The sequence below is a fragment of the Pecten maximus genome, chromosome 7 (genome assembly GCF_902652985.1).
Source record: "Pecten maximus chromosome 7, xPecMax1.1, whole genome shotgun sequence".
Taxonomy (NCBI): domain Eukaryota; kingdom Metazoa; phylum Mollusca; class Bivalvia; order Pectinida; family Pectinidae; genus Pecten; species Pecten maximus.
This window is the reverse complement of record NC_047021.1, coordinates 32,677,284-32,703,709: the sequence shown is the minus strand read 5'-3', so window position 1 is coordinate 32,703,709 and position 26,426 is coordinate 32,677,284. Positions and strand designations below refer to the sequence as shown.

At 35.0% G+C, this 26,426-nt stretch overlaps 1 protein-coding gene across 1 annotated transcript; it reads left to right on the top strand.

Annotated features, from left to right (window-relative positions):
• Positions 1–112: 112 nt before the first annotated feature.
• Positions 113–11,359, top strand: LOC117330613 (methionine aminopeptidase 2-like). The gene is made up of 12 exons (XM_033889038.1): positions 113–314; positions 1,179–1,283; positions 2,374–2,433; positions 3,081–3,186; positions 3,975–4,080; positions 4,574–4,629; positions 5,599–5,780; positions 7,338–7,432; positions 7,971–8,067; positions 8,337–8,440; positions 9,019–9,134; positions 9,469–11,359. Exons 1-12 carry the CDS (start codon positions 164–166, stop codon positions 9,719–9,721), a joined length of 1,431 nt encoding a protein of 476 aa, XP_033744929.1. The 5' UTR covers positions 113–163; the 3' UTR covers positions 9,722–11,359.
• Positions 11,360–26,426: the final 15,067 nt, after the last annotated feature.

Here is a 26,426-nt window from a genome sequence, read left to right as displayed (position 1 = left end):
CATTCTTTATTTTTATAGAAGTTAAATATATTTATACTTAATATTAAAAAGTAGTCATACTAAAAAAGCCTACAATTTCGTCAATATCATATTTCCCCTTTGATACAGGCTAAAACAATGTTTTAAGATATAATAGTTAGGGTTAGAGATTGTCAAAACAAGCATGGCTGACGCAGTAGTCTCTGTGGCAGAAAACGAAAATGAAAAGCAAGAACATGCTCTTGTGCAAGGCGATAACGATGACATTGTAGAAGAGGGCAGCCAAGCTGACGCACCCAAGAAGAAGAAAAAGAAGAAGAAAAAGAAAAAGACAGGTTAACAAACATAAAAAAAATCTAAACGCTTGCACTGCCCAGTGATCCGATTGATGAGAAGATGCTTCGAGCGGTTATCAGTTATGTGGTAGTAATAGTAATTACAGTATGTTATCGAATCGAATTGTCGGTATTTTTCTATCATTTATTTGCTTAATTTTCATTCTGTACTTTCATCAATTTTCAGTTGATATATTTTGGGAAGCTGATGCAAGTTGCAAATAAAGTTGCAAATAAAAAAAACAAGAGAAAGCATGGCAGTTGACTGTCAAATTTATTTTGTTATATATCTACCTTTCTTTGTGTAACAGAGCGCATGCTTAATTAAATTTAAATCACTGCCTCTGCTAGGGATCGAACCCCGGACCTCTGGCTTACTATAGTCTTACCCTCAACCGATCAAGCTAAAAAGATCTCTCTAGCCGAGTGGTGTATTGTGGCTAGTATTTACCAGGGTTAAATACTCCCCCTCCAGGAAAGAAATCGACTAGTCCTCAAGTTTTTCTTAAGAGTAACAGCGATGCTTGTGGAGCATGCCTTGGTATTCCTGTAGCCTGCAGGTTAATATTGTAACAATCTGTGTCATCAGGACATGGCAGCCCAGATTTTCAGAGCTATATGATAGAAGCAGCAGGTATTTTGTTGCAGAAACTTATGGTTTAGAAACAAAAGGTTATCAATTGATTTTGTGATTTCTAAAAACTTTAATTCTTCTTAATTAATTTCTTTTGAATGTATATATGAGAATTCATAATAAAGTAAAATTAGAAATGAAATAATATAGATACATAATAAATTATTTATATTAAGTTATCTCAAATATTATTTCAACTGTATTCAAGGAAGCCATGCTTTTAATTGAAGATGCTGAAGCTCCAGACGTAGAACAGGAAGAAGGGTCCACAAAATCTGTTAACGACATCACACAGAAATTGGAGGGACATACCCTTAATGGGGAGGCTGCTGAAGGTCTGTATTTATTGTTTGGGTAGTAAGATAATAATATTATATGTGATCACATGAATGCTTCTTTGGAACTTAAAGGTGGAAAAAGAATGTATATGATTTACTTTGGTCAAGTTTGAATGGTAAGGTCTTTGACTAAAACCTAACAATCCTGTCAACAATGATAATACATCGTTCGTACAGCCTTGAAAAGTACTTGAATTTAGAGGGTGTGCTTGAAAAGTCTTTGAAAACGATTTTGGGCCTTGAAACTCCTTGAATTCAGCTAATGGGCAATGAAAAGTACTTGAATTTTACAACATTACCCATTTTGAATGTTTAATGTGTCCGATTTAATAATGAAAAAATAATTTTCACAAACATAATGATTCGCGTCGATCCCGATGGTTGAGAATGTCATCCGTCTAAAAGATCCTAAATTCCATCTAGTTTAGCACCCCTTTTATCGGTGCAGTAAGGGAGGTAATTCTAACTGCTCAAAACATGATGCGCAGTGTACATACACATCCTTTTTTTTTGCCGTAGTCACCACGTGTGTGTCAAGTTCTGTCTGTACAACATGAAGTGGGATGTGACACATTACCTGGGTCATGATCAGGGGAGATAAACGTGACTATTAAAAACCCCTATATTTGCGATGTTTAAAATCATCGATCTACACAGAATGGAGGCGGCGGCTTTGAAGAGTCGCACAAAATGTGCTAAACACCCAACACACCAGCGTTATTAAAAAAAAAAACACTTTTTGTTATGCTGTCTCTAGTCATATACTGTATACAATGGTTTAATATTTTGTTAAAAACAGGTCTTGAAAATGTGAAAAAGGGCCTTGAAAAGTCCTTGAAAAGTCCATGAAAAGTCCTTGAATTTTGTTTGATAAAAGTTGTACGAACCATGTAATAGTGAAAATGTAGATATATCACAAAGCTTTATAATAAGGATTCATGTTGAGTGCTCCATGGTACAAAGTTAGGTTTACAGTGTTAAATTAAAAGATGAGATAGATATATCAAAATTATAATACCCTATATCTTGTCCTTGAATATCGTGTTTTATTGTTTAACATGATATGAAACCCTTACATTGGTTTTAGGAGAGGAGCAGGCTGCTGGAGAGACTGTTGCAAAAAAGAAGAAGAAAAAGAAGAAAAAAGGTTACATATAAGCATTTTGACAATGAATTTGATATGCTATCGTAAAAAAAATAGAAATGATTTTTGAAAAGAATCGTACAAAACAAGAAAAACTGGCAATTGTTAGTATTCCGGTAGGGTTACATCTTGTTTAATCATTTATATGTGCATTGCCACCTCTCATGTCCTCAGCGAGAGACTCGCAATACTCAAAGCTTTCTCCCACAAAGACCTGTCTCGGTGACACGAGATAAAATCTCATGTTATTCAAAAATTTCTCCCTCCTTGACACATAGAGCCATTACTAATGTACCAGATTGTATGTCATCCTTGTAGTGAAAGACATAATCACTTTTTGTAAATATCACTGTTAGACAAATAAAACAATTTTGGGTACGATATATATGATGAAAAATGCTGCTTAAAAACAATTCTACATCGTTAAAATGCTGTCACGCTAAATCTCCCACTTTCAATTATGCCTTGGTGGTAGATCTCCCACTTTATCCCACTTATCATGAAACAGAATACACATTATTGAGATAAATGGCTTATCAATGGGTCAAGAATAAACATTTCTACATTGTTTAAAGAGAAAAATATCAAAATTGATACATTTTGTTATTTCATTATACTTTCAGTAATGAATTTATAAAAACACATTTCAGGAGGAAAACAGCAGACAGATCCACCATCAATACCCATCTCTGAATTGTACCCTGACGGTAACTACCCAGAGGGAGAGGTAACGGAATACCCACCACTAAAGGATGAGTAAGTAATCCGAGCAGTGTCTTGTAGTAATGATCTAATCAAGGCTTCTGTATTCAGCTATTATTAGTAGTTTCCACTGGAATAATTCACCTGTTCTTAAAAATTTCATTCTGAGTTAAGAAATTTTACAAGTTAAAGATAATTTCGAAGTCTGGATGTTTTCTGTTTTTGAGAATACATGAATATGCTTAAGATGTTCATCAAAACCACCCTTACATTAAAATGCAAGTCAAGTTTTCAGTTAAGGAAAACTTCCCTGTATATATCGTCCGTTTATATGAAATTTTTTTAATTTAATGCAGTTAATAGCTTACAAGAAATAGGGAAGATTTCCCCTATTAAACATTAGAAAATATAGATTGCCCCTAAAGAGAGGTATACAGGGGAGGGGGGGGGGGGGGGGGGGGGGGGTATATCTAGTTGACTATTGAATATATGTTTTGATATTTATATAAGCTGATATACATGACTTCACTGAATCTCCTTGCTTTAGTTCAGGTAGCCAAATCATCATTAGGCACTAAATGAGAGGAAAAGTTTGGAAAACTGAAACAAATTGTATTTGACCCTAGTACTTTTCATATTTTTTCAACAAAAAAAACAAATGTTTTAATACTGCTTAATACTGGCAGGCAGTAAGAAAATAAAAATATAAGGTAAAGAAAGTATATATGAAAAAAAAAATCACTACTTATGAAAAAAAAAATTATAATGTATCTTATTAAAGTAAATATTTTGAGGTATAGTGTATAACTTTGAAATAATGCAAAAAAAAAATTGCATTTCAGTCGAACTGCTAAGGATCGATTTACAAGTGAAGAGAAGAAGGCACTTGATCGTGCTAATGCAGATATATACCAGGAGATCCGACAGGCAGCTGAGGCTCATAGACAGGTATACAGTAAATCACTGAAAATTGTATATAGACTGGAATGTTTCTTCAAATAAAAATATTGATTGATAAGTTTTACAATTGATATCTTCATAATGTCAGTTTTCTTTAGCAACATGTTTATGATTTAACTTATTTCATCATTCATCTGTTTTGACAGCAAAACTGAATATAAATTGATAACACAGGGAAAAGCTGGTTTAAAATAGACAAGGATGTCCCATTTACTCTACTTTACATCATACAAGGGTCCCTGGTTCGAGCCCCGGTGGTGGCATGCTACTCACTTTCCTGTTACAATGCTATAGGTTTAATTACACAGCCATTTTTTTTCCACGATCCAGTGGTTCATATTTAGAGGTCAGATCTCTCATTCGTGTTTTATACATTGAAGTTGTTCAAAGAACATTTAATAAGAAAACCAACTCTAGTGACTTTTAATATTTCAAAGCAGTAAAACATCATTTATCTCTGTTCTACTGTGTTCTATTACAGACAAGAATGTACATGCAGAACTACATTAAACCAGGAATGACCATGATCCACATCTGGTTAGTAATCAACATTTGAATTTCAAATTTCTCTTGGTTACAGGAAAAAAATGTTAAGAATTAGGGAATTCATTCTGGATATGTGGCTGACATATTATGTAATATGTGGACACATTGAAATCTATCTCCTCAGATAAAGCCCTATTGGCCGATTTAAATGCTTTTAAATCTGTGTCTCCTGGCCCCGGTGGCCGAGTGGTTAAGGTGTCCCGACACTTTATCACTAGCCCTCCACCTCTGCGTTGCGAATTTGAAACCTACATGGGGCAGTTGCCATGTATTGACAGTAGGCCGGTGGTTTTTCCCCCGGGTACTCCGGCTTTCTTCCATCTCCAAAACCTGGCACGTCCTTAAATGACCCTGGCTGTTAATAGGACGTTAAACAAAATAAACCAAACCAGATTCATCACACACTCTCTCTCTCTCTCTACACCCTCCTTCAATGTTTGATCAGCTTTTATCAAATTGCTAAAATTACAAAAATAGTTTAAATGCTCCCTCCATATTAAAAACCCTTAGAGTTCTGACACTTTCAGTGAAAAAGAAAAAGAAGAGAAAACTTGTTTTCATAATGAGTAACAGATGTGAATGATGAAAGTATGGCTTGTCTTAGTTGATATAGAAGTCAATTCTATTTCACATAGATCATTTCCAAAAATCAGCTTTGATGAGTTTCCTGAGAGTTGTGCCCTTTGATAATTTACATATCTGTTCATTTGAGAGCTTAATTTTCACTGTGTACAGAAGTAGTTCTAATTGGATTTCTTTACCAGTAAGTGTTTGGGCCTGCATTAGCATCGTGGGTTAATCATGGGTCAGATTTGAAAGAGAGATAAAACATTGAAAAACACTTTTCAGTATTTGTTACATCTCCAAACGTCACTTTATAATCTCTCTAATGTTTCCATTCACTTATATTAGTACAGACCATGTATCTATAATGGTTCTTTGTGTATTCTTCCATTGTAGTGAAACACTTGAAAACATGGCAAGGAAATTAATTAACGAGAAAGGCCTGGAGGCGGGACTAGCCTTCCCGACTGGCTGTTCTATCAATCATTGTGCTGCCCATTACACACCAAATGCTGGTGACTCAACAGTCCTACAGTATGATGATGTGTGTAAGATCGACTTTGGTACACATATAAATGGTGAGTCAAATACAGCCATAGATAAACTCTCTTCTTTTCCTCTGACAGTTTCTGATTATTCTTTATGGTGAAAAATATATATATAATGTTATGATAATAATTATTATAGATATGCCAAATTTAATGAGAAGTAAAGTTTTATTCACTCAATTATGATAGAATGTGTTTGCCCAGAAGGTGAGTGTCACAATGATACAGTTTCTGATTATTTTTTACTTTCACATATGGTAAAAAATGTATGATATTATGACAATAATAATTATAACTATATATAGAGGATATTGAATACAGAGGAGCCCACTTATTTGCATATCGGTTATTTGAATATCCCGCTTATTTGCATAAAATTCTCAGGTCCCGATTTTTTCCTTCTTTATCTTTGTATTTTAATCCCGTGTATTTGCATCGACTAAAACACCGACTCCCGCTTATATGCATATAAAAATTCCAAAAAATCGAAAAATTTTAATTGATTTTAGGGTATTTTTGTGATTTTCCCGTAATAAAAGTTTTATGAAATGTGTTTTAACTTGCATATTGATTCGATTCGATGTACAATGTTATCTTATCATAGGTTCACACTTCGTCATTACAGGTTACGTTCGATGCATCGATATCGACATTAAGTTATTAGTCAGACCATATCAGTAGCAATGTGCAGAAGAATTTCTGAATAAAGTATTTATATGCCTCATCTTTTGATGAGATTTGTTTATTTATTATAGCATCGATCCAAACCTGTGTTCTGTGCACTTGAACACTCGCTGAGGCAGGTTGCGATCGCCATGATTGTTTACTAGGCGCGTTGCATTATGGGGGCATATGTGTAATGAACGACAACTCTTTGTGTGTGTGCGCCATTTTCCAAAACAAACCCGAACGACAATAACATGTCACGGTCATTTAAGACAGTCTATTGCTTCAGCTGTTCATCATCTATGATCAAACAACTAATATACTCATAGCAGGAACACAACGCATCTCGAGACGATAATGAATGTTAATTGTAACGATGACATTGTACATCGTAGTGCCAACCCACGCGCGTATGACCGATATCGGACCCAGAGATTCGGAGTGACGAGTAGTAAACGATGAAGTGTATGCAAATATTTGTACATTTACGGGGAATGACAACCCATGTATTTCGTATTTACTCTTATATTTTAAATAATGTTTTTTTTAAACATATTTTTAATGCAAATAACGTAAACAATCATAAAGCGCCCATTTTGAGTACCGACCTGACGATCTACATGTGTATAAGAGGGGCCAAAACCCAACTCCGCCTATACGAATACTCCGGTTATTTGCATATTTTGTCGTGGAAAAATGGGTATGCAAATAAGCGGGTTGCTCTGTATATGTTATATTAAATGGGAAACCATTCAATATCCTCTATATATGCCAAATTTAACTCAATTATGATAGAATAGGTTTGCCCAGAAGGTGAGTGTCAAAGTGATATCAATATTGATGTTATAAGTATTAAATAGGTTTGTTATGTAAATCCTGATAAAATATGTTGATGCTTTGAAGTGTTTTATTTATAAACAGGACGGATCATTGACTGTGCTTTCACACTCACATTTAACCCGAAGTATGACCGACTAAAGCAGGCTGTACAAGATGCAACTAACACAGGAATAAAGGTATATACCTCTCTCTTTACCTTCTCCCAACACTCAGACACCTTAGCCATTTTTCTGCACTCTATAACTTAGCTTCACCAAGCCCCCTATTCTCACATTCACCCCCAGCCCTTTCCTTCACTGTCAAATCTTGTCCTCAACCAGTCCCACACTCGATCACCTCGGCCCTTAGCCTCACTATTAGTCTTACCCTCACCAAGCCCTAATTCTCACACTCGCCAAGTGTAATATCTGCTTAACAAATTTAAATGTATACAGAACTGTCGGTGACATTCTAAGCCCTATTTACAGCCTCAGACAGATTGTTTCCCCTTGTTAAATGTGTTATTTTCCCTAAATGATGAAAGAAAATATGAATATCTTCCTAATTTTGTATGTTTCCTGTCCACAGTAAACTCGATTTAACGTTGTATGTTACCTGTCCACAGTAAACTCGATTTAACGTTGTATGTTACCTGTCCACAGTAAACTCGATTTAACATTGTATGTTACCTGTCCACAGTAAACTCGATTTAACATTTATGTTACCTGTCCACAGGAAGCTGGTATAGATGTACGTCTGTGTGATATTGGCGAGTCTATCCAGGAGGTGATGGAATCGTACGAGGTTGATTTGGATGGGAAGACATACCAGGGTAGATATAAGACAGATTTTACTTGAGTGTCATCAATAGGGAATATGGTAGAATCAACAGAATTCATCTGTCTCTTTCCCTGTTGAAGTGACTGGATATTTATTATATATAAAACACTATCTGGATAATCATACTTATATAGATATAAGTAAAACCATTATTTTTAATGTCTAATTGATTTTCCAAATGTTAGAAGTCATTTAGTTTTAAGTTATGTAGTTTTAAATGTGATTTAATCCATAATTAAATTAACATGATTTCAATTTCAGTGAAAGCTATCAGAAACCTAAATGGTCATTCCATCGGACCGTACCGAATACATGCAGGTAAAACGGTGCCCATAGTGAAAGGAGGGGAAGCTACTAAAATGGAGGTATGTGGACAGAGGTTTTACTTGTTATGATCTCATTGATAGAGAGGAAAGATAACATTTTATAATTACAATCAGACTTTGTTTTCTATAGGAAAGTCAATGAATAATGTGGATAGAGGTATCTGAGTATTACAGACATAAACTCCCATCACCATAAGCTATGGTTTTTCGATGCAATTTAAAAATATGTTTTTGATTTTAGGCTGTGAAGGTTAAACAGTCATGATTTCATAGGAAATATTGCTGATTGAAATAGTTGAAATGTAATGTGAACGCATTATGATATCATTTTATAAACATGAATTTTAATGGAAAGTAATAGGATGCAAGATAAGCTATACATGTACTGGAATGAGGTACTGAAAAAAATAAGAAACAAGATTGTATATAAATGGTATGTGTATATGTCCTGGAACATGCTTGGATGAATGTTCATTGTTACAAAAGTCAAAGGTCATGAAATCTTTTGATTACTTTGCAATAATGAAGAAGCCCTCAAGACTTGCTTTAGATTTACGATTTATTTGTATAATATAATGTGGTTTAAAGATGCTGATTCAGTGTATTTTGTCATGTAGGAAATGGAGTTCTATGCAATTGAGACTTTCGGAAGTACAGGAAAAGGGATGGTTCACGATGACATGGAAACTTCACATTACATGAAAAACTTTGAAGTCGGACATGTTCCTCTCAGGTTTGTAATATTATAAAGATTCAGTTCTGATATTGATTATATTCTCTTTAACAATTTGTTACATACCTTGTAAGAAAAAAAGTTATGATATTAATCATTATTTTGTGCAATACATAAAGTAGTTGTGATGTTTTCATTTTGCAGTCCAAAGTTTTGTGTCTGAAGCTCTGAAATGCTATCGAGAATATTGACATGCTATCTTTTATAATTCAGTTACAAACCCCTTAGTAAAGGAAAATTCAGGCTTAATGACTTTAGACTCATCATGATATTTTCATGATTGATTTAAAATTGTTTGCTTTTCTTTAATGAAAAAAATATTTTGTTATTTTAGGGTTCAGAAGTCTAAGCACCTGTTAAATGTGATCAACCAGAATTTCAGCACATTAGCTTTTTGTCGAAGATGGTTAGACCGACTGGGAGAGACCAAATATCTGATAGCTCTTAAGAACCTTTGTGACGTTGGCATCATAGACGCCTATCCTCCACTGTGTGACGTCAAGGGCTGCTACACTGCCCAGTTTGAACACACGATACTATTACGACCTACTTGTAAGGAAATCATCAGTCGCGGTCCAGACTATTAAAGTCTTAAGGAAGTTATCCTTACAGTGCTCTGATGGGGACATTACGGAGATAACGCTGTACATGTCCGACCCAAATTATTGTAGTGCTATGGCAGGGATTGTGTCAAGATCGGCACGAAACAGTCCAGTCAAATTACACTGGTGAAAGATCAAGTGCTATAAGATCTAGTGATTGAAGAGGCCATGGTGTCCGTTACTCCAGCTCCCACTGCTGATGATTAGGACAGAACACTAGAATTCCCAGCAATCTTTCGAACATAGATTTTGATTTTTCATTATCCTGAAGTAAACGCTATGTGCTGAATATTTTCATGTTGTCTGCCCAGTGAAACTACCAAATCAGAATCATGAGGCAATTTGGAGAATTTTAAGATTAAAAATCCTAAATGTTTGTTAGATTGTTTGTTGCAGATTATTAACAGGAATTACGTAAATGGAGTAAAACAAATAAATATAAGAATATATATGTTAAACTTGATATTATTCTATTGCAATTTAGATTATAATTATGAAAAATGCCAGGTGCATTGATGATTTTGTATGATAGATAACTGTAATGTATATTGTATATGTTCAGATAAGTACGCCAACTCTATTTAAGTTTCATCTAAATAACATATCAAGTGATATTTACACGGCTATAAATAACTACCCTGGCGATTTAACAAAAATAATTTGATCGATTGTTTATATGTTTCATGACTAACCATGTGCATGGGCCTTGCTGTTGACATTTTATTTGTTAGTTTGTAAATTTCAACAAATTCAGAACATAACTTTGCTCATGTGGACCTCATATATTGCACAAAATAAACTTTGCTCATGTGGACCTCATATATTGCACAAAATAACCATACTATTATGCTTACAAGTTCCTCTAGCATGCAAAAGAGACATTTGTTTGACCAGATTTGACTCTTTAATAGCATAAACATTGATCATGTTTTGACCTTGAAATGCCAAAAAAAAAAGATTTACAGAAAAAATCTGTGTACAGTGTTTGACTTGAGGCCATGATATGTTGTTTATCATCGGAGGCTAATTAAAATTAAAGTCAGATTTCTATATAGCTGTAACCGTTTCTTGACTTCTCCACAGCATCAATTTACAATATTATTTTGGCCATCATCAATCATTCATGCTATATCTTGTTGGCACTTTATTAATGTTTTGAGGGTCCTGTTGTTCAAATGTAAAGTAAACATGCCATACTTTTTGGGAAGTCTTACCTATACTGACCAATTGAGAATTTATTTTTATTGCACTCTGAACACCATCTTTTTAAACTCTTACGTAAGTTGTATCAAATATTTTTTCCTGCTTTGGCTTACTTGTTCAGACATAGAACTGTTTTAATCTGTGCTGGAGTGTTACATTTAAGTTGAATTGCGAAACTTTTGAACTTAAGTATTTTGCCACTAGTGAATACTAAAAGGGGTACAAAGTCTTGACTTCGTGATCCTGCAATGGCAATGAATGCTAAACAGGTAAAGGTCAGTTGTTGTAATAGAGTAACTGTTTTAATGTCTCCTCCTACCCGAGTTGTAATTTTGGTGTTCAGTAATTCTTCACATGTAAGACTTACTGTGTGCCTCTAAGTCTACCTGGTTTTCATTATTAAAGAAAATAAAAACAATATGATATTGATTGATTTTATTTTGGTTCACCTGTCCAAAGGGCAACGTGTAGAGACATCTGTGATTTCATTTAAGAGTTAATTTTCACACCAACCAACTTCTCAATAACCAGGAATCCTGTAATCATAAAAAGGACCTCAAATTGTGAGATACAGTGCCCTATGTTAATCGGGTCTGTCTATCTGTCCGTTTTTATGCCACCCACACTTTTCCCATGTCTGTCCGTGTCATCCTGTTGTGTCCATAACAAAATGTCAATGATATATCGTGCAACAGATTTCATTAATGTTTACACCATGGTATTGCAGCTTCAAGTGATACACCTGATCACAGATCTAGACTGAAGCCAACTCGATTTGCACCCTTCACTTAAGAAAGCCTTCTCAGAAGATTGCATTCCGTTACATGTAAATCGAGTAAACCGAAAGAACATGACCCAAAACAAACAAGTTTTTAAGTTTTCTCAAACACTGTAACACAGTCCTGTGCATGTATGTGCTATAAATCCTTCTCTAGTTTTAGCCATCACTCTGCATGGCGCACACTTAAACATGGTCGCCGCCATCTTGGAAGATAAATCTTCCAGCTTCGAGAAGGAAGAGGTAGGAGATCTTCTAGAAGCAGAAGAGCTACAAATGGAGTGACCGGAAGTTATATTGTAGAAGGAGAAGAGTGTAAATCGAGTTGGATCTGATGGTTATTGGTCAAGGTTAAAGGTTAAAAGGTCACCTTTGAACCCTTATGAATAGGACATATTAGTCAGAATCAATGTCGTATGTAATGAACCCTTCATCAGATTGCGTACATATCTGCAACCTAAAATAACATTGGGTTCTTCACCTCATCATATTCTGGTCATCAGTAAAGGTATAAAGGTCAAAGGTCACTTTTGACCCCTCAGAATTGGGACACAATATCATACTTTACACCAACGTATCAAATTCACAGGTGTCTAATATGTGAAAGTGTCTCCAACAACAACCAGTAACCAAGCGACCCAGTGTTTGATATTAGGGCAGTGGCATGCTGGTGAAGAGCTCCAAAGATACAAGTTTGTTTTAACAGGGATATGATATTCAGTACATGTGTCGAGAGGAAGGGTTATAAAGTTTATTTGGGGGAAAAAATGACCTTGACCCACACTTTCATATCCATGGTAAATATCTGGAAAGGAAAGTCATACTTGAAGGAGAGGCATTGCACTAGAGCGCAATATGGTGTCTGTCAGCTAAAGCCCCTTTATTTATAACAATATTAAATTAATTGAAGCAATTGAATGCTTAAAAGAGTTGGAGAACCAGATATGGTTACTGTCCTCCCATTTTGTGGCCATATCCGTTTAAAAAGGAAGTTGTTCCAGGCTATGAATATAACCATCTACACATATACCGCCTCCCCTGAGCCCCGTTCGATTTGCACTCTTCTAAGAAGAGAAGCCTTCTAAGAAGATCGTATTCCGTTATATGTAAATCGAGTAAACTGGGAGAATAAAACAAAAAATAAGCAAGTTTTTAAGTTTTCTCAAACACAATGACACAAACATGTGCATGTATGTGTTATAAATCCTTCTCTAGTGAAACTCATCACTCGCACACTTAAAACATGGTCGCCGCCATCTTGGAAGATAAATCTTCCAGCTTCGAGACGGAAGAGGTAGAAGATCTTCCAGAAGCAGAAGAGCTTCAAATCGAGTGACCGGAAGATATATTCTAGAATGAGAAGAGTGCAAATCGAACGGGGCTACGGATTTGGTAACGCCAGTAATTTGAGTTCACCGCGTGTGAGGTCTTCTTCACACTTCTCGCAAGAAGTTTCTGTTTCTGATATTCTGTGGGGTTTTACTATTTTAGCTGTCTACGACAAGGACACAGAGATCTGCTAGTCTATGTATTTGGACGTATATTAATGTGTAAAGAGCGTTATGGACGCTTATTAAAATACCTCTCGTCTGTCGATTAGGATTTGTTTATTGGGAACTATCCTAGTGTGTATGATGCATTTTAATGGGGTCTAGCTTATATCAGGGACATATGTATGTATAATAAGGATTCTTATTACATTTAGTAATCCATTAATCCAATATAAACGAGGTAGATCCAATTCCTTCTCATTAGCCTGTATTTGTAGCCCACCAACATCAGATGATGGGCTATTCGAATCGACCTGCGTCCGTGGTCCATCCCTCTGTTAACAATTCTTGTTATCGCTATTTCTCCGAAGGTACTGAAGGGATCTTTCTGAAATTTCATATGTAGGTTCCACTTGGTCCTTAGTTGTGCATATATTGCATTTTGGTACCAGTCGGAAAACAACATGGCCGACAGGCAGCCATCTTGGATTTTGACAATTGAAGTTTGTTACTGCTAGATCTGAAATTTCATATGTAGGTTCCCCTTGATCTGTAGATATGCATATAATGTATAGGACCAACCGGACAACATGGCTAACAGCCAACCATCTTGAATTTTGACATTTGAAACAGTACTTAATGACCATTGTGGGTCTTTCTTAAATTTGAGGTTCCCTTTGATCTTCAGCTGTGCATGCAAGTGTGATTGAAAGAACTAAATGGGTGACAAAGAGTAGTATGATCATCTTGGATTTTGACAATTGCAGGTTGCTTCTGCAATGTAGTGTTATATAAAGTTATTGAATTAATTGAAGGAAGAGTGAAAGAAGGGAAAAGAAGAGAAAAGATCAGTCTTTTATTTGACTAATATGGATCAAACCATGGTGGGCGCCGAAATCCCTCTTGGATCCCTTGTTTAAGATTACAATGGGATTCTCCCGTGTTCCGTCTAAAATAGTACGGATACTGTGTAGGTTGGGTTCCCATGGTTATATAGCAAGCTCTGTGTTCATTTTGCAAACAGTGACTACAGATAGTGCTTACCGACGAGCTGATGGATGACTTGTCTTCAGGCACAACATTTCATGTCACGGTATTACTACAGGTAGTATTTACGAAGACCACAGTTATACAGGCACAACCACAAACCTGTCGGGCAGAATGTTCACCATGTGGCTCAGGAAATGACACTTCCGTGTTAACAGAAAGATTCTTACTGAGTAGCGAAGTGTCCCTCGTAGCTTTAAGAAATACAAATCATTATACACATAGAAATGTTACCTATATTGTAAGTAAGGATGAAGTACAAATGACATGCTCTACATGCTGTGTTACATTATAAGCGTATGACTTGTCTAGTTACCCATGAAATAAAGGAAATTTTGATTTAGTTTAAATCCACCAGGAATGGAGAATTGAGCACACCAACAAAAATTTGGTATCAATTAGGAAGCAAAGGGCACTAACTCCAACAAATAATTTGCGAGCTCACGTTTTAAAACTGTTATCAAATTATATTCAATACACACCTTCCATATCATTTGGTTAAAATCCATTAACAAATGAAGAAAATAAGAGCAGTGGCGTACGAAGCGGGGGGGGGGGGGGGGGGAACATATCTTTTTGCCCCCCACTTTTTGACATCCAAAATCTAAAAAAAGGGAAAAAACAGCGAAGTTTTATATTCATTTCGATAAATATCTGTAAATTTTCGAACCTAAAATGTTTTCTTGAAGGCAACGATAAAAACTTAATCTTGTAAATCCGGAACATTCCGACTTTTATATTAGTATATCAATCCTCACACCTGTGTGTCGGTCGTCTGCACTAGTCTGGTCACAGGCGTCTGAAGTTCTGACAGTAAACTGAGATATAATACCATAGAAAAAATAAGAGTTTCTACTATAAAAAAAAGAACAGGTATGCAACGCCTCCGATGTCAACAATCACTTAAATCTCTGCAAACGGGAAAAATATACGATTTACAATATAATTATTGGTATACACAGATGCCGCTAACATTATTTAACACTCGACAAGCATAAATCATTACTCACTGCATTTAATTAGTTCTATTTCAGCTAAAAACTTTCTGAGATGGTCTGTCACGTCAACCACAGGGGCATGTCTAGTTTTATATTACAAAAAATAGTCGGAAATACCTATATATATTGACAAGGGAAATATCCTATCGCCATTGAAATTCTGACCTAATTTTTTAAAACTTATTTTTCCGAACAAAATATCCACCTACCTACACAATCCTACTACCGATCTCTTCAGGAGACTTCAATCTATCGGTTTATACACGTTTTATATATGTAAACATCCATCATAGCCGCCGAAATCAAACTTTAATCGGCTCATGCGGCGGAGACCAGCTGAATTTTTCGAGGCTACGACCACATGACCTTCACCTCTTCCATCATAGGACCGCAGTGAATATATCTCATTTCGGATGTTCTCGGGTGTGTACCATATTTATAGGTAAGTGATGTAGGGTTCCGAAACAAAAAGTACGGGAAAATAAAAACATGGATCGAGATCAGGTAACGGCACTAAAGGCAGCGATTGCTGGCCATAATTTGATTATTACAGGTATATTGTGTTAATCTTTCATTGTTCCAATGCATTTGTAATTATTGGAACAAATCATTTAATATGAGACATGTATGTATGTTATATTAGTTTTTAGCCATGAAAAGTTTTTCATTATCAATTCTACCATTCACTTTTTAATTTGTAAGGATCCAAATTGATTAAGATTCTTCATGAAAATCAAAAGGAAAAATTTCATCAAAAATTATCAAAACTAAAATTTATATCTATATATATATATATATATATTCAATTTTGGATTTTTAATAATTAGACAATAATAATTGGTTCAACCTCTTTAATACAATTATCATTATTTAACATTACATATATGATACAAATAACAAGAGTTCATGAGAGCTATTAGAGTGATAAACAGATGAACATATGGTTAACAACAACATGAATAAAGTCATGAAAAAGTAAATAGTTTCTCTGTCATAGAAGGTATATAGAACACTAGAATTTAATACACATACCCATGGTTACTACACCTGATCATTCAAACAACATCTAGACAAGTGTAATATACACATATGCCTAATATAGCAAAGAGTAAAATTTGACAGAATATACACTAATATAATTTAGATTAAAAAATATTCATCAGGTGGAAGTATCAAGTGCAATGTGTACAAGTCTGTTTTAATATGAAGTACTATTTGATTTGGATTTGTTGTGATTCCATTAATGTGATATATTAATGTGATATCCATCTTTTAATTGATAAGAAGGATACTGATCTAATACATGACAAATATCAGCAAAATATCTTGATTGCCCACTTGGTATAAAGGGAGAGAAGTTACTTGTAAAAAGTTAAATGGTCCATGCCTAAGCAACTCTGCATATACCATTTTTTACAGAATGAGAAAAATGAAAGGGTACAGAGAGATGTTTCCTCTTGTTCCAAAAAGTAGTTTCAGATTTGTATGTATATTTTTTCCAAAAACTCATAACTCACTGGGATATCACTTTTTTGAAGGTATGTCATTTTTATACTTTAGCATACATATGCATTACTGTCATGATTGCCATTCAAGTACTAACTTTATATTTGTCAACATATTATAGTATTATCTGTCAACAAGAGTTGAATGACTCCTAAAAAATTTGGTTTCAGTTAAGCATATTTGACATAAAGTTTGTATGATCAAAATTACAACAGTATTTTAGCGTTTTCTTAAATATGTAAAATTGCCATGTCCCTGTGTTAAAATGTTACACAAGACATGCCCCTGTGCTATGTATATACCATAGAAATTGTATGAAACAAATACATATCAATATATCTAAAACCAATAATCAATTACCATGTGACGGTAAAATCATCATCTTCCATTTTTTGAATTTACCCGCTTGTATTTGTTTATATTTTTAAAAATTAAATATATTAACTGCGGAACTGTTGTTATATTCGATACTTACCATGACACTCCCATAGCCGCAAAAGTATCATCCGAGGGGTTCCGAAAGAGGTGAAGGTCATGTGGTCGTAGGCTCGAAAAATTCAGCTGGTCTCCGCCGCATGAGCCGATTAAAGTTTGATTTCGGCGGCTATGATGGATGTTTACATATATAAAACGTGTATAAACCGATAGATTGAAGTCTCCTGAAGAGATCGGTAGTAGGATTGTGTAGGTAGGTGGATATTTTGTTCGGAAAAATAAGTTTTAAAAAATTAGGTCAGAATTTCAATGGCGATAGGATATTTCCCTTGTCAATATATATAGGTATTTCCGACTATTTTTTGTAATATAAAACTAGACATGCCCCTGTGCGTCAACCATGTCGTGAAAATGGCGGACATTGTTATGCAGGTCCGCAGTGAATATCGAGGTAATACTTTTTAATTCATGATATTGACAATAAAAAAAGAACTCTAGAAGCACATGGATTCTTTCAATTTATATTTATATTCTGTGTCGTTGAAACATTTTTAATACTTCTGGTGTAACATGTTTCTCAGTTTTTAAAACGTTTGAAAATAAAGGGCAGGTAACTCTTATTTTTTCATGAATTAAAAAGTATTACCTCGATATTCACTGCGGACCTGCATAACAATGTCCGCCATTTTCACGACATGGTTGACGTGACAGACCATCTCAGAAAGTTTTTAGCTGAAATAGAACTTATTAAACGCAGTGAGTAATGATTTATGCTTGTCGAGTGTTAAATAATGTTAGCGGCATCTGTGTATACCAATAATTATATTGTAAATCGTATATTTTTCCCGTTTGCAGAGATTTAAGTGATTGTTGACATCGGAGGCGTTGCATACCTGTTCTTTTTTTATAGTAGATACTCTTATTTTTTCTATGGTATTATATCTCAGTTTACTGTCAGAACTTCAGACGCCTGTGGTCTGGTAAGTCAATATTTATATCTTAATACGAAATTTTGCTTAACTTCATCACATTGATTCGATAAGTTGATGATAATTTGTGAAGTTGATTGATTTCATTATGAGAAAAACAGCATGGATAAGAATGCACGGTTTTAACGTGAATAGAGTGATACGAATTACCGACAGGTACCAATGAGGAAACGCCGTATTACATGAAACGGCACTGGCATCAGGTTTGCTTTAGATACACATTCTATCAGATTCGAAAAGTTAAAAACCTGTCAATTATTAAGGAAAAATAATGAGTTATTAAAGTGAATACCTATTCTAGGTAAATTTTCCCTTTTTCGGAGGAGGAATTTTTGTATAGCCTTAAAAATTGGAAAAAAAATCGGCACGCGCCTTTGGCGCTCGCATTATCACTAAATCACTGCCCCCTCCCCTTCCGAAAATTCTGGCCCCCAGACCCCTCGTAATAAGAAAAAAAATCGGCTCGCACCTACGGCATTCGCATTATCACTAAATCACTGCCCCTACCCCCCCCCCCCCCCCCCCCCCCCCCCTTTGAAAATCCTGGCCCCCAGACCCCTCGTAAAAAGAAAACAAAATTGGCGCTCGCATTATCACTTAATTGCTGGACCCCTTTTTCGAAACTCCTTGGTTCCGCGCCTGATCCCAAATGATTGCCAATGTGCTATATTCATTTTCCGCCTGGAACCCCCTACCAGGGGGCCGCCCTGGACCCGCTGGGCGGCCCCCAGTCCCCTCGCCAAAACAAAACAAAAAATCGGCGCTCGCATTACCACAAAATTACTGGACCCCCCCTTTTCGAAAATCCGGGCCTGGTGATTCATGTTTTGCTATAAATAATGTATCCTGATTTGCGTATTTGCGTAAATACATGTAACTTATTTTGTACTACATAAATTATCATGGGATGTTGAAATGATAATTATTGGCTTATTTTGCGGAGATGGCATACGATTTGTTTAGTGCGTAAAATTTAAGGTTAAAAAAATATTGCCCCACTAGAGGCGTGTGCACGTGGCTAAATATATATATTTATTATATGTACAGCAGCTGTTTCATCATTTCCCTTAAACAACAGAACTTAATTATCCACAAGCCTGGTGATGTTCATTTCTGTAGAAAATAAACAAATATTTAAAAAAATAAACAATGATGTAAACCGAACACCAATATACAACATTGTCGGTTATCTTCCTGTAATTTTAAGATATGTTTGTATTCCCGGTTTTATTACGATAGAAACACTTCGTACATGTATATAGAGACTGTAAGACAAGCGGTTATACAACCATTCCTTGCTAAGGACCTACTTAATAGTATATAAATAAGATTTACCTAGATCTTGATAATTTGATATCGGGTCGACTGAAAAATCCAGGGTTGTATAATTTAAATGAAAACGTGTATTTTAGTTACCATGGTGTTTTCCATTGATGTCCCTCCGATGTCTACACATTGTTTACCTACCCACAGGACAAAGACGTCAATTCCTAGTCCGTTGTGTGAAGAGTGCATTTTAATTTTCAAATTAACCCGATATTGATAAGATAAGTCTTCGTGAGTCCACACACAGGTAGGCTATGTACACACCACAGGACAGGGACACAAACTTTATCTTGGTGGCATTCCAACGAAGTTAGAAAAAAATGGGTGGTTACTTAAAAAACAACGCTGATTGGCTGAAAAATTCGAGCGAAAGTCAAACGCGGAACTTAGGTGTAATTTATAAACTGTCAGTTTTTGACACCCACATTACACTTAAATAAACCCATAAACAGCTATAAATATAAACACTTGCAAGAACAAAACGAAAAAATCATTGGATAAAATATCAAAATTTAAATCATTTCCAAGCAAATAGACGACAGGTCTTCGTTTCAGATATAGATAAAGACTTAAATATCCTACTGTATAATACTGTATTACATAAGAAGAGAAAACAAGCCGTTAGAACAGACCGTTTTGAAAGAATATATTGATAAGATTTCCATGTGACGTTTGAACGGGTAGCTAAAAAGCTCAATGACAGGTACACATATTAGAGTCTCCGTGATATGACGAGTTCAGGTTAAAAGTTATCTCTATATGACTTTGTTGGAATCATTTCTGCATTCTCAAGACCTATCATGTTTGTCAATTCGTGGTCGTGGTGGTGTGTAGGAGGGGGAGGGAGCAGTTATCCTCAGCCAGACCCAGAGTGATATGAAGCAGCTTATATCGGTAAATCAAATAAATCACATTAAGTTTTGGTTAAGCATGACGTTTTCTTATATATTTATATTTCTAAATTCAATGATCACACACTCGTTGTTAAAATAACTATAGCCAAATAGGAACTTACACTAGAAGATATCTCGACATATATTTTTTCTAAACAGGACGGGGTTACCTGCTGTGTTGCCTTGATTGACACTTATGTGTTTACTTTTAAGCGTTGCCGATTTTGCATTTTTTACTATACAACCACTGATGTCTAGAAATGTCCATGTCCAAAATAGTTAGTAAAGAAGAATAGTCACTTTTACGAGGGATCATTGATAAGTTGTGAGCCTCGTATTGAAGGAGGTACTCGAGGATGTTCTTTTAAGTCCTTCTATTCTCTGACTATATAGGGCCATGTACCCAGTGACTGGTCTCATTTGGTTAGTTTATATCGACGAGGTAGCACGCTAAAGTAAACAAGACAAGCGGCTTTTGCAAAATGGACAAAATCGGTTATGGTTTGCGTTAGGGTAAAAGAGTCTGTCATTGCCATGGCTGCCATTCACGATTGTGGCTTTAAATTGATTGAGCGTCTGCCTTATTCACCTGATCTCGCTCCATCAGACTTTCATCTATTTCCAAAACTGAAAACAACTATTTCAGGCAACCTAACCTTAACCCTTATATGCAGTGGATGACTTTATGAACAGCCAAGAAAAGGAGTTCTATAAAAGTGGCATAGAGGCCCTTAAACACCGCTGGCAAAAGTGTATAGAAACTGAAGGGGATTGTGTTGAAAAATAATAAGAATTGCTTAGTTCAGGGTCAATGAGCTAACCCCAAAACCATTTTCGGCAGGAGACAATGACTTCTTCTGCTGTCAACTCCTCCCACCTTTCCTTGTAGATTCTTATCCAACTAATGCACTTAAATGTTATGTTTCATAATACAACTTTTTGATATTATAACATGTTTCGTGATTGTAATGCTATTTAAGAAGCCATGTTTATTATTTCATAAACAAAATCTCAGAAAATCTTGTCAGAAGATTTTTTGGGGAAATGATACTGGTATCACTTACAAAATGATCGCATTCTAATTACTTACTTATTTATGTACATACTAAAAATGTGTATTGCATGTTTGTCAGGACCTAGTGTTCAAAAAGTGATCAGGCTAGTCGCAGTTTAACAACAGTTTTGAAATGATGATACAATAATTTCATGTATAACTAACATGACAAAATTACATTCTACAGCACCCCTCCTATACCAGACATGGTGTCGGGGCCAGAGGAAACTCGGACTATCTTTCCTCTGCCTATTTTATGGAATATACACAAGTTTTGAAGTAAACGAGAAATAATATTTTTGTAATCAACTGATTAAGCTAGTCACATTTTGAATAACTTGTCCCTGGAGTCCTGAAGAACGTGCAATGCACTCAATTACACACATTATGTACACAATTGATAACGTCTGTGTTCCAAATTCGCTGATAAAAAAAAAACGGGATATCTTTTGATATTTACATAAGAAGTTCAACCTTCTGATACGGTCTACATTCTATCTAGATATATTTCTACAGGGTATAGCTATGGACCAAATGATTGTATAGAAACCCAAATAGAAGCACTCTAAAGTATGAATTTAATGTAATTGACAACATGCATGCCGGATACTGCTGCCTCAAGCAGCTGTTTCATCAAATAGGTAATCCAAAATGAGATCAAACGGTTTGAAATATAGAAGGAAACAAACATAATTTAATTAATTTTAAAGACCAATATTGGCTTTTAATATTCCTCAGTCTCCAATTTTATTTTTAACAATATACCAAAACACAATCGTTATTGTCTTAGGTCTACTATATATTTCTTGACCTTGAAATAACACAGGGAAATTAATGAATCGAAGTATGTGATAAACTTCATCTGATCAAACATGGCGATACTAACGGACGAACATCTGGATTCGTGTTGTAAGCGGTTCCTGCTATCTGGTCCTTTCAGAGCCTTATCTGGCAGATAAAGGATTTTGTTCTTCTGTGTATTTCTCTTAAAACTGACCTAGTGTCCTTTTATACGACGGAAAGACAAGGGGCTAAAGACGGCGATTTAAACAGCTAAAAGCACGAAGCCATCGATTCACTACATGGTAATACTCGTAAAGCGTCCCACGCCACATGTCAAGATATGAGATATATATTGTGCATGCCGACCACGCTATGCTGATAATTTCAATACATGTATAGTCTTTTTGATGTCAAGATTACAATTTATTAATAAAAAACTATTGAGACTCATTATAAATGCATGGAAATAAGCCGGTGAAACGTCAAAATATGACCCCTATGATAATTTGACCCAGGGTTCGATTTCTACAGGGGTCACATTTCCACAATGCACCGACTAGTTTGCACTGCTTTGAGGAGACAGCTGTAATACAGTCATAGAAGCGGTTATTGACGCAAAGCCAATACAAACATGACAACGGGTTCTCGAACATCACGGAAGCATCGAGCTAATCTCAAAATAGGAATCTTTTGAATCTTCAGATATGATTACAGATTTGACATCGATCAATTGTAATATCATTAGTTGCCTTGCTTTTTTTACCAGGAGCTCTCGAGAACCAGAATAACAGCCTGACAACATTACTTATTTAAGGACTTTTTCAACTCGGATCAACATTATAAAATGATTGCTGTCGTCTACATAGTGTAAGTTGTACTTAATATGACATACGACGAAAACTGTGGTTATGTGAATTGGAACATCTAGAACGTTCATGAATCGTGTCTCCTGTTTGCAAAAAGCTGGCTGGAATTCATTCGCTTAGTTTTTTTCATATTCTAAGGTAAACAATAAAAAATGAATTGAAATAAAATAAAATCAGTAAATAAAAAAAGGACAGATTACTGTTATCAGTACCTTGGTATATAACTGTTATCAGTACCTTGGTATATCACTGTTATCAGTACCTTGGTATATTACTGTTATCACTACCTTGGTGTATAACTGTTATCACTACCTTGGTATATTAATGTTATCAGTACCCTGGTATATTACTGTTATCAGTACCTTGGTATATTACTGTTGTCAGTACCTTGGTATATTACTGTTAACAGTACCTTGGTATATAACTGTAATCAGTACCTTGGTATATAACTGTTATCAGTACTTTGGTATATTACTGTTATCAGTACCTTGGTATATAACTGTTGTCAGTACTTTGGTATATTACTGTTAACAGTACCTTGGTATATAACTGTTATCAGTACCTTGGTATATTACTGTAATCAGTACCTTGGCATATAACTGTTATCAGTACCTTGGTATATTACTGTTATCAGTACCTTGGTATATTACTGTTATGACTACCTTGGTATATTACTGTTATCAGTACCTTGGTATATAACTGTTATCAGTACCTTGGTATATAACTGTTATCAGTACCTTGGTATATAACTGTTATCAGTACCTTGGTATATTACTGTTGTCAGTACCTTGGTATATTACTGTTAACAGTACCTTGGTATATAACTGTTATCAGTACCTTGGTATATTACTGTAATCAGTACCTTGGCATATAACTGTTATCAGTACTTTGGTATATAACTGTTATCAGTACCTTGGTATATAACTGTTATCAGTACCTTGGTATATTACTGTAATCAGTACCTTGGTATATAACTGTTATCAGTACTTTGGTATATTACTGTTATCAGTACCTTGGTATATAACTGTTATCAGTACCTTGGTATATTACTGTAATCAGTACCTTGGTATATAACTGTTATCAGTACTTTGGTATATTACTGTTATCAGTACCTTGGTATATTACTGTAATCAGTACCTTGGTATATAACTGTTATCAGTACTTTGGTATATTACTGTTATCAGTACCTTGGTATATTACTGTTATCAGTACCTTGGTGTATAACTGTTATCACTACCTTGGTATATTACTGTAATCAGTACCTTGGTATATAACTGTTATCAGTACCTTGGTATATAACTGTTATCAGTACCTTGGTATTGCATTCTGTAACTTCACAAAAATAAACGTTTAATTATTTGTTTTCCTAACTGAGAGTTTTTCAATCAGACCATTCTCCACGCAGCTATTGCCTTGCTTAGTCTCTTTAAATCAATCATGGTAGCAGTATTGCGTTGATACCGTCAATCATACTACAGTTGTTGATCAAATGAACGTTGATTTTCAAGAAACCAAACATGTTTCTGAATGTCCTTGAACACCTTTCCTCAAGACGTTGTACCATTCCCGATCCCTATACTACTTATAGTTCCAAACTGTCTAGAAAAATAATTTTCTGAAAAGAAATGAAATATCTTGCAATTTACATTCTGTTTTATATATTTCTAGGTTTGAAGATTTGTTATGGATAGTTGGCATATACATGTAGAAAGATTTGGATTTAGAATAACAACATTAATTATTGCTCATTCAAAAGTTTACATAACAATACAATTTATTTTGTTCAAGACTAAACACATTATTATATCTGAAATCAATAGTCCTAAAGTTAAACTAGAACAATCCTTGTCGCCTAAAATATGTCTTGATTGCTATACTAGATTTTAGTAGCAGAGTTCTGCTACTCACTAAGTACTTCAAAGTCTGTGTTTGTATTAGCTTGTTGTTGAGAACTGTAAGGAAAAAAACGATATAAAAAGTAGGTAAGGTAAGTTAGGTAGGTAGGTAGGGTAGGTAGGTAGGTAAGGTACGTAGGGTATTAGAATACCTGTACAGGTAAACACATACTGTCAGGTTATGTAATCAGAAGACTTGACTACATCAGGATGGTTATTCATTTCTTATCTTACGCAACTATGACACGTTTGTGAGAGATTGATACAGGGTTAACGAAACACAGATCGATATTAAAACTGGGGTCAACAACGACAAAGTGCCAAAACTGTTATGTGCAAAACGTCTCAATGATAAGACAGAAATAAACAAGATAAAAATCTGATTATATCAAACGTAGTCAAAATAAATAGCATTCCGTGGTAAAAATCACTGAACAACAGAAGTGGCTCATAGCAGGCAACACATGAAAAGAATCACATGTTATTTCTATTTTAGAAAAATGACTTTATTTGGATAAGTTCATTTTTTATCAATAATTCGCGAGCAACTTTCGAAACAGTTTGCACTGAATGTCGTTTGACCAAAATATGAAACAAATCAATGTCATTAAATTTTTAAACCAATCATGTGTACAGAGTAAAAATGCAACTGTCATTTTCCATCTTTTTCCATTTGAAAAACTTGCCAAGTATGATTGGCATTTCAACATATTTATGTACATGTAATGGCTAATATAATTTGCGAACTGTTATAGTGGATGCTAATAATTTGCGAACTGTTTATATAGATATAAGCTCAAGAATCATGTTAATGCTCGTACATCTGTATGTGATTTAGGAAAAGAAACATTCCTGAAACAGATAATAGAAAAAGCCAAACAATAAGTGTATTGTTAAGATCTCCACGTGAAAACGCTTGTGACAAAGACTACCTGGGGCCCATAATTTGTTTAAGCTCGGAAATCTACGTTGACAGGGTTCGAATGGTGCGAGGTCAAGCCATCCTAGATATATCGCTATTCGTCCTAACTTCCATCAGTTTATCGGCTCTCGCAGATAGTCTATGTTTCACCTGTTTACATTGGTCAGTAGTTCAACCAATCCTCGCTGAGGTCAAATTTAGTAGTACAAAATATGTCAACTCATTAGTCTTACCAGTCTACATTACTAATTACGTACCCATTTACCTTACATACGTTTCTATATTTTCCGGAACATTTTAGATGTGGAATTCTGTAGTTTTAATTTTAATAACACTAATGAGGTGTAAATTAATAAATTAGTCACATGGTGCAGTAAATATATGCGGTTTTTTTTTTAAATAGACCGTTCATGATATATCAACTTGTCTCGTTTTACGTCAGATAGCTTTCGTTTAGTTTGTTGCAGATCGTAATTGATATTGCGAATATTTGCGATTTGGAATA

What these genes read in the sequence shown, in the direction of transcription:
- LOC117330613 (XM_033889038.1), top strand. Translation starts at nt 164, where the DNA reads ATGGCTGACGCAGTAGTCTCTGTGGCAGAAAACGAAAATGAAAAGCAA. An exon ending in TACCCACCACTAAAGGATGA is followed by an intron (nt 3,187 to 3,974) that starts GTAAGTAATCCG and finishes ATTGCATTTCAG; the next exon opens with TCGAACTGCTAAGGATCGAT. An exon ending in GTCGGACATGTTCCTCTCAG is followed by an intron (nt 9,135 to 9,468) that starts GTTTGTAATATT and finishes TTGTTATTTTAG; the next exon opens with GGTTCAGAAGTCTAAGCACC.